This window comes from Triticum dicoccoides, chromosome 4A (genome assembly GCF_002162155.2).
Source record: "Triticum dicoccoides isolate Atlit2015 ecotype Zavitan chromosome 4A, WEW_v2.0, whole genome shotgun sequence".
Taxonomy (NCBI): Eukaryota; Viridiplantae; Streptophyta; class Magnoliopsida; order Poales; family Poaceae; genus Triticum; species Triticum dicoccoides.
Window position 1 is genome coordinate 18,120,148 of NC_041386.1, and position 9,567 is coordinate 18,129,714.

At 54.5% G+C, this 9,567-nt stretch overlaps 1 protein-coding gene across 1 annotated transcript; it reads left to right on the forward strand.

The window, feature by feature from the left end:
* Positions 1 to 7,786: 7,786 nt before the first annotated feature.
* Positions 7,787 to 9,300, forward strand: LOC119284665. The gene is made up of 2 exons (XM_037563816.1): positions 7,787 to 8,322; positions 8,482 to 9,300. Exons 1-2 carry the CDS (start codon positions 7,963 to 7,965, stop codon positions 9,067 to 9,069), a joined length of 948 nt encoding a protein of 315 aa, XP_037419713.1. The 5' UTR covers positions 7,787 to 7,962; the 3' UTR covers positions 9,070 to 9,300.
* Positions 9,301 to 9,567: the final 267 nt, after the last annotated feature.

Sequence of the window (9,567 nt, forward strand, 5' to 3'; positions counted from 1 at the left end):
ACAATTTTTAACTTTTCTTTACCAAATTAAACTTTGCATCAAAGTAGGTTGTCTAGATGTGCAACTAGGTGAGCAACCTACATGATGCAACAACAACAACAAACAAACAAGCAAGATAAGTAACACTAAAGAGCTTGCACAAGTAAAGGTAAGAGATAACCAAGAGTGGATCCGGTGAAGACGAGGATGTGTTACCGAAGTTCCTTCCCTTTGAGGGGAAGTACGTCTCCGTTAGAGCGGTGTGGAGGCACAATGCTCCCCAAGAAGCCACTAGGGCCACCGTATTCTCCTCACGCCCTTGAAGGCGGCGACCGGACCTTTACAAACAAGGTTGGAGCAATCTACACAACTTAATTGGAGGCTCCCAACAATACCACGAAGCTTCACCACAACGGACTATGGCTCCATGGTGACCTCAACCGTCTAGGGTGCTCAAACACCCAAGAGTAACAAGATCGGCTAGGGATAGGTGGGGGAATCAAAAATCTCTTGGTGGAAGTGTAGATCGGGGCCTTCTCAACCACTCCCGAGCAAATCAACAAGTTTGATTGGCTAGGGAGATAGATCGGCCGAAAATGGAGCTTGGAGCATTAATGGAGCTTGAGGGAGAAGAGATAAGTCAAATGGGAAGAAGGGGACCCAATTTTATAGTGGGGGCAACAATCCAACCGTTGCCCGACTAAACAGCCCCGCAGAGGACGGTACTACCGCGGGAGACAGCGGTACTGCCACTGGGTTAAGCGGTACTACTGCTCCCTTCAGCGGTACTGCCGCGCAGAACGAAAGGCGAAGGGAATGAGGGAACCGGACGGTACTGCTGCCTAGGAAGGGCGGTACTGCCGCAAATGAGCGGTACTGCCGCAGCGAGGTACCACACAATCCGACACAGGAAAAGACCCCTCGAATCGACGCGGTAGGGACCTGGCAAGCCAACGGTAGTACTGCTGCGGAGGCACCGGCGGTACTACCGCTGCGGAGCGGTACTGCCGCTTGTGACCCCTCAGCGGTACTACCGCTGGGTACCACGATACTACCGCTGGGACCCAGACAAAACCCACAAGAAGAGAGAAGATCTCTCCATAGAAGCGGAAGGGCTCGGAGGGTGAGAAGCGGATGTGTACGTGATGATTCCACCCAAGCAATACCAAAGCGGACCCCTCTTGATAGTACGGTGCCCTCTACGCAACTAGTCCACCGAGAAAGAAACGAAAGAGCTACGCCATCTTGAGTGACACTCCGAGGGAAAGAAATCATCTCGTGCCAAGGATGAATCTCTGAAATGCTCAAAGCACACGATTAATCCGCAAACACGTTGTCATCAATCACTAAAACCACATCGAGAGAGATATGCCTCAACACTTCCCTTTTTCCTATTCCATGTGGGAGGTGGAATCCTACTAGGACAAGGGAGTACTAGTAGGACTCCACACTTTGGGCGCGCCCTATGAGGGTCGACCTCCTCCTCCCTCCATCCTTTATATACGTGGCCAGGGGGCACCCCATAGACACACAAGTTGATTGTTTCCAGCCGTGTGCGGTGCCCCCTCCACCATAATCCACCTTGGTCATATCGTTGTAGTGCTTAGACGAAGCACTGCGCCGGTAGCTTCATCATCACCGTCATCACGCCATCGTGCTGACGAAGCTCTCCCTCGACACTCTGCTGGATCGTGAGTTCGTGGGACGTCACCGAGCTGAACGTGTGCAGATCACGGAGGTGCCGTACATTTGGTACTAGGATCGGTCGATCGTGAAGACGTATGACTACGTCAACCGCGTTATCATAACGCTTCTGCTTTCGGTCTACGAGGGTACGTGGACAACACTCTTCCCTCTCGTTGCTATGCATCACCATGATCTTGCGTGTGCGTAGGAATTTTTTTGAAATTACTACGTTCCCAAACACATGGCTGTCATGGATACGAGCGGAGAGGGAGAGAAGTGGATGTGGGTCGGCTTGGCGGGGCAGATAGGGAGCAAGCCAATGTGGCTAGGGCAGGGGGTCGTCCAGATGGGTCGTGTTTTTTGTTTGACCGGTCAGTGACCGGGCCACTTACCAAGGCGTTTGAGACCGGCTTGAGGTGTCGGCTGTAGATGTTCTTACGATTGGGACAAGGCAACCAGCAACGCCGGAGCCGGAGCGCCGGGTGCAGGCGAACGTCAGTGCGGCAATAAGCAGAAACTCCTCTAGTAAGCTACTATTACTATCTGAATTACTTCATTTGTAAAGAAATATATAAGAACGTTTGGATCACTAAAATAGTGATCTAAATGCTCTTATATTTCTTTAGGTAGGAAGTATTTAGAGCATTTCCAATAGGCACGTAACCGCGCGGCGCGCTAAATATTTTTACAGCATCGGAATAGTCTTTTTTTGCGCGGAGCAGGGTGCTTGCTCCAGCAGCTGCTGCAAAATATTGCGCGGGCGAGCAGCTCCAGCGGGCGCGCTAAATTTACAGTGCACACCTAGCACAAACAACATTTCACACTCAAAATAGAACCAAAACAATCAAACACACAAAAAATCAACAATAAATAGTTCAATTTATTACAACTCAAACAAATAGTTTATCTCCAATACAACAAATAGTTCAACAATACAACATCAAACTAGTTTTGTCGGCCATTCCATGTTCATCACTCCTCGATTAGATCCTTTTGAAGATAATCATCCGTTTTGGCACGTCAAATGGCATGATAGGAGGCAACAAATCGGGACACCCTCTCAGTCCTCCTCCGCACTCGCACGGGACGTCCCAACAACTCATACTGAAAATAGTCTAAATCTTTCTCACGCTCATTCTTGATGATCATGTTATGCATGATCACACAAGCGTTCATGATGTACCAAAGGATCTTTTGATCCCAAAATCTAGCCGGTCCTCTCACAATAGGAAATTGTACTTGCAAAATCCTGAAAGCTCTCTCCGCATCTTTCCTAGCCGCCGCCTGAGCATTGTGGAAATCAAGATTTTTCTTACCTTCCGGTTTTTTCAACGGCTTCACAAATGTTTGTCACTTTGGTTAGATGCCATCCGCAAGATAGTAATCATGGTTGTATGTATGACCATTTGCTACAAACTCCAACGGTGTAGTTTCACCATTTGCAATCTTATTCATGAGTTGTGACTGATAAAGAACATTGATGTCGTAGAAAGATCCAGGCATTCCAAAAAAAACATGTCAAATCCAAGTCTTCTGATCGGCCACTACTTCAAGGATTATAGTGAAGCCCTTTTTCTGGCCGTGGAATTGTCCATGACATGTCTTAGGACAGTTCTTCCAACTCCAGTGCATGCAATATATTGAGCCAAGCATACCTGGGAACCCGCGAGTTTTGGTCATCTCCAAAAGCCTTGCGGTATCTTCAGCATTGGCAGCTCTCAAATATTCCAGACCAAACACTTGCACAATTCCTACTGCGAAGCACTTGACACACATGACGGCTTGACTCTCACCCATGGCCAAGTGGTCATCAACTAGATCCGCCGGAATACCGTATGCCAACATACGCAAAGCGGCTATCACCTTTTGAAAGGTGCTATGCCTGAGTTCTCCGGCGACATTCCTCCTTTGCTGAAAAAACCGATCATGGCTCGCCAGTTTCTCTACAATGCGTTTAGACAACTCGATGCTCATCTAAACTCGATGCTCATCCTAAAACGGCGACGAAAGTAGGACTCGGAGTATGTGAGATTCTCCACAAAATAGTTCCTCGGCAATCTGTTGTGGGCATCGATCTTATTCCTCCAATATTTCTGACGACCCATAACTGAACCGTCGTGCTTCGGCTTTTTATTGATGTGCAACTAGGATCATTGTGAGGTCCTCCCTCTCGAATATCAAATTCTTCGTCAGAAGAATCCTATGACGAACTCATCTACAATATTGAATTTAAACTAGTTTATAAAACTACAAACAACATGCACCAAAATCATCTACAAAATATAAAGTTGAAGCAATACATACCTTGCAAGCGTTTTGTCAAACACTTTCTGGGCGGAGACCTGCAATGGGCCGCCAGGTGTTGTTCGTCGGAGGAATGGTGCGCTCGATGGGTGGCGGCGACGAGAGGAGGTGGAGGAAGTAGCGGCGGCGCGCAGGGATAGGCCGGGGAAGCGCGATGGGTCGCCGGAGCAAATGAGGAAGGTGCATGCGGTTGCGCCAGCGCCTGGAGGTCTCAGATTTCGCGGGTAGTGAAATCGCGCGCGAGTCGTCGCGTTCCAGCGCGTGGGAGCGGGCGCATGAAATAAGCGACGCGCGATGCCGTTTTCCTCCGCACGCTGAACCCATTATACCATGCGCGCGATTATTATGCGGCTGCTGTAGCGCCCGTTTCAGGTCCGCATGTGCGAAAAAAAACATTTTTTCCGCCGCGCGGCTAAGATAGCGCGGCTGTTTGAGATGTTCTTAGTTATAAACTGAGCTCACTCTTCACAGCCTCTTTCGCTACGCGTACGCGAGGCCAGGCGCGTTGGCAGATCCATGCCGGCCGCGGTCAGGCACCCGTCATGGCCGGCGCCGATCCGCAGAGGCATGGACACGACCATGTCCATTACTCCCCATCATGCACGCAGCGCAAACGGATGGCCCCGGCCTGCCCACGACCTCCATGCCATTTCCGCCACGCACAACCAACGGGAGAAACAGCAATCTGATCGATGAGTTCCTCGCAGCAGTGGATTGGACGTTGAGCGCATCGAAATTCCCTGACCGGTGATGATCCTTCCGAAAACAGTGAGCGAGCGCCCACCCCTTTCGCGCCGTGTGCTCTGCCCTTGCGGTTTGGATGCGAGCGGGGAGAATTTTTCGCAGCGAGCGCTGTGCCTTTGCGCCCCACCACCACACCTCCATCCCCCGAGCGCCCCACGATCTTTATTTATCATGGACTTTACTGCTGATCCTGCAAAGCTTTCTTCATCGCTGAAAGTTTTCGTCAGGCCACTTTCAGAGAAGCTTTTACCCAAGCAATCTTGGGTGATACAGTTTCAGAAAAGAGCTACGTCCCAACATTCAAAAAAAAAAGAGCTACGTGGAGCAGATATTTACGAGAGTTGAGTGCGGTTGCTTCGGCGGCAAACATTGATCACTTGGGAAGCCATGCTTATCGGGAGAGTTAATGGCAGACGAGGGCGAAGCTACGCCTGACCTAATAACCACTCATGGTCGATGAACCCCTCGATCGGGACCATGGATGGACACGCACGAAAGCAACCAAGGCAGGGCAGGCACACACCTACATGCCTGCCTGCTCCCATCAACGCAACGCAACGCAAGCCACGATCGATCCCATCAGTCAGTTAGCTGCACGTAATCATCCACATACACCGCTCCTTTCCGCCGCGCCGGGCAACGCCCGGCACGAGGGTCCCCCGGCGACGGCCTCCACGTACCACGCCGCGCTCCGGTAGCCGGGCCGGGCCCCGGACGCCGATCGATGCCGACGTACCGTCCGCTCCCCCACCCCACCCCACCCATCATGCATGCATGCATGCTTCCTTGGCCGATCTCCATGCACGCGTCGATCAAAACGACCGACCGATCGTCGTCGTCGACCCCGGGCCGGCCACTCGAGTCCTCTTCTCCATCGTCTTCTCCGATCAGGCTTCGTTTTGAGCGCGTAAGGTACTGCGTGTAAAAGCGTACGTACGTAACCAGGTGCACGGGAATGATGGCCTCACGTAGGCAGGCAGGCACGGGGATCGGGTCATGGAAGAAAAGGGGTTTGTTCGCTTGCCTTGCGTCCCCTTTTTGCCGGTACGTAGTACGTGAGCGCATGGCATGCACAACTTGTGAGCAGGGGGGCGTTGCGACTTGCGAGAGGCAGGCAGGCCCTCGTACAGTACCTTTTGTTTCCTTGCACCTGTCATGACCCCCGATTCCCTGGCTGGCCTCCATCGACTTTTGGCATCCTGAATTACGGACACTCGCTCGATCGGAGAGGGCCGGCCGAGGAAAAGTTCAGGGACGGAGGGAGGGAGGGTAGCTAGCGACGCATCAAACCATCATCTCACTGATTTTATCTATCTGGATCGAAAATTTACCCAGGCTAGAAAACAAACAGTACAAGAAGAGGCCATTCTTGTGCTAGCAAGTGTCCGTCCATGTAGTACAGGAGTGCTAACAGTTTTGTGCTAAGTGTCCGTCCAGTCTTGTGGTAACAGAGGGGGAAATATTGGCATTGAATGCATGATGTTGCCGTGTAACCTGACGGATCGTGGCTTCGACTGATTGGCGCATAGCATAAAGCCGGATACGACCTGCCTCTTCTCCCTGCTATCTCCCTTTTCTCGATGGAGCGAGCGAAAAGGGAGCCCCGGTCCTTGTCGACCGGGCATGGATGAATTTGCATCATATCGCTGTGCTCGCATTCCGCTGGCACAGTGACACGCACGTCGATCAGGGAGGGAGGGAGAGACAGAGACTGTTTCATCGCAAACCGATCCACACAATGCAAGAAGAAAGAAAAATCTCGACGAATAATTGACACGGTGCTGCATGACACTTTCAAACCCGTTTTCATCTAGTCCTCGGCTCTATCCTTATAATTTGACGACTAAAATTCCTGGAAGATGTCTGAGGGTAGAACCAAGGGTGGCACGGGGACAAATTTTCCGGTCAGGAATGGCACCAACGTCCCTCCTTACGGCTCGTCAGGCGGCACGCAAGACACGGGGATGAGGGGGGCCGGTTCATCAACCAGCCGTATGGCTACAATCTCGGCAATCTGCACGCCCGGCAGGTTCTTGGCTTCGATCTTACGTCGAGACGAGCCATAGGCCGGCGGGACCGAACCGGGGCGGGAATCCGGGCCGGGGCGGGAATCCGGGCCGGGGCGGGAATCCGGGCCGGGCGGTCCCGGAGCTACACCACGCACACACACACACACACATACATCCACCCGAGCTTGAGTGAGGATCCGGAGAAGCTCCCCATTACTCCTCCATAGCATTAGCAGCGACCGCTTGGATTGGATCCCACATCAACCCCCCACAAAGTCATGTGCAAGTGCAGTCGCTTCGGCACGGATAAGATAGATAGGGGCGTATGTGGGACGGGACAACCGGAATCAGGAGGCCGGCTGCACGATCCGTGGCAAGCAACCGGGTTGCTTCGGGGCAACCCCCCGTCAGTTTCGTGTTCGGTCTAGCCTGGCCGGCGGCTGTGACCGACCGACCGACCGATGGGCTGTTCTGTTGGCGCGGCCGCAAGCTTTGCACCGCCACTCGTGTCGCGCGGCGTATTGATGGAACCGCCATGGCTTGTTAATTTGAATTGAACGAACCGACATGGCCTCTCGTCAAGTCCTTCCCGAATTGAACTGAATTATCTCCATAAATAAATAAAGCCAGTAAATGATGCATTATTCCCTTCCTTTCTTTGCCATTCCGCCCATAATTAGGAGAGCAAATGCCTCGGAATTCAGTTTCTGAGCGAAACGACGGTGGCAAAAATGGATGTTTTCCAGCCAGAAACAACGCAGGCTCCTCCCGGGCACGAGACCAGCGGCCCGGCTCCGCTCCTGTCACCTGCAAAATGCCCGAACTGCCCTCCAAGCCTGGCCGCATTTGCACCCGCGATGCACCCGTTAACTACGAGCCAAGCGAGTGTAGGCGAGTCATTTCGCAACCTCGACCCACCTGTCAGAGCACACGTCGGACAGCATCGAGGATAGGGACGACCACGCGGGAGGCCACGCCTCATTTACGCCCGCCACGTCACCGCGCCCGGGGCCTTTAAATCCCGGTCCCCTCTCCCACTCCCCTCTTCGTCTTCTTCCGTGGGATTTCCTTCACACCACAGCCAACCAACAGATTGTAACTCGCTCCGTAAAACAAAGGGGAGGCAAAATAAACCCTAGCCGCGCCGATCGACCGCTATGCGGCCGGCGATCGCCGGAGCCCAGGATCGCCGCCTCTAGCCGCCGCGCCGACCAGTGCCCGCCCGCTCGCCTCCGCCGCCATGAGGCCCGCCACGGCGCAGATCGATCCGTCCCCGTCCCCGTCCCCCGCCGCGCTGGCCAAGTCGCGCCTCAAGCGCCTCTTCGAGCGCCAGGTGCTGCGGGTCTCGCCGGCGGAGCGGCTCCCGCCCGTCTCCGCCGGCGGGGACAAGGACAGGGAGAAGGATGACTTGGAGCCCAGCTCCGTGTGCCTGGACGGCATGGTCCGCAGCTTCCTGGAGGACGGCGGCGGCGCCGTCGGCGAGCGGGCCCCGGCCGCGCGCTGCTGCAACTGCTTCAACGGCGGCGACGCCTCCGACGACGAGGACGGGCCCGCCGCGGCCGAGGCGTCTGCCATCTCCGACGCCGCGGAGACCATCAAGGTAGGTAGTGCGCGTGGCGACGGCCGAGCGCTGATTTTATTTTTTCATGATCGTCTTTGCTTCATCGCCGGCAGGCCGCTTGTCGCCGTCGATAACGCCAGGAACGAGCACACGAACTGAACTGACCGTTCTCTTCCATTTCTCGGAGTGTGCTTTCAGGGCCTCGTCCACTGCGCCAGTCTCCGGGAGCGCAACCTGCTCGCCGACGTGTCCACGCTCGTGGAGCGCCACCGCGCGGCGGGGGCGCGCAAGCGCGACCTCCTCCGCCTCCTCGCGGCGTCCCTCCGCGCCATGGGCCACGACGCCGCGCTCTGCCTCTCCCGCTGGGACAAGTCGTCGTCCCACCCCGCCGGCGAGCACGCCTACGTGGACGTCCTCCTCCCCGCCGGCTCGGAGCGCGGCGACCGCGAGCGCGTGCTGGTGGACGTCGACTTCAGGTCCCAGTTCGAGGTGGCACGGCCCACCAAGGCCTACCGCGCCGTGCTGCAGCGGCTCCCGTCGGCGTTCGTCGGCAAGGAGGACCGGCTGCGCCTGCTGGTGGCCGCCGCCGCAGACTCCTCGCGCGCCAGCCTCAAGAAGCGCGGCCTCCATCTTCCACCGTGGCGGAAGCCCGAGTACATGCGCGCCAAGTGGCTGTCCCCCTACGAGCGCGAGGCGCCTCCTCCGGCGCCGGAAGGCCCCGCCAGTGCCAGTGCCAGTGAGCTCGCCGACACCGGCGAGGGAGGCGAAGACGGAGCCAAAGCTTGATTAATCAAGGATCGGCCATTAGTTGATTATTTTGTTCGCCTGGGGAATTTGTAGCGCAGTCCCCGGGCAGGGACCGGATGCAGATGTTTTTGCTATATTTTCTTCCCTTTTCTCTCTCATTTTGACCCTTTTGATGGGTAACGGAGTACTAGCAGTAACTTCCAGTAAGTACGTACCGGGAAGCAAGGAAGAGCAACTAAATAAATAAAAATTTAGTGTTTAGTCCAAATCTTTTTACTATGTTAAATTGTTGCTCTTACTCAGCAGCAGAGCAAATTTCTCACAGCTATGTGGCATCCAGTGGAGAAATGTGATCCTTCTGGAAGGGAACGAGACCATAAAAATGGGGTGAAATCGAACAGTAACCGACCTGTTGCAGATATGGAATGCACTGAGTGGCGAACTGAACTGACATGAGTAATTTGGGGTTGCTTTCTTGATCGGTTTCCGTATTATTGCCCACGCCGGAGGGATGGATGGCGTGCGGTGCAACTCGCT

Coding starts and splice junctions, on each gene's coding strand:
- LOC119284665 (XM_037563816.1), top strand. CDS start 7,963: ATGAGGCCCGCCACGGCGCAGATCGATCCGTCCCCGTCCCCGTCCCCC. Junction 8,323..8,481: donor ACGCCGCGGAGACCATCAAG/GTAGGTAGTGCG, acceptor GTGTGCTTTCAG/GGCCTCGTCCACTGCGCCAG.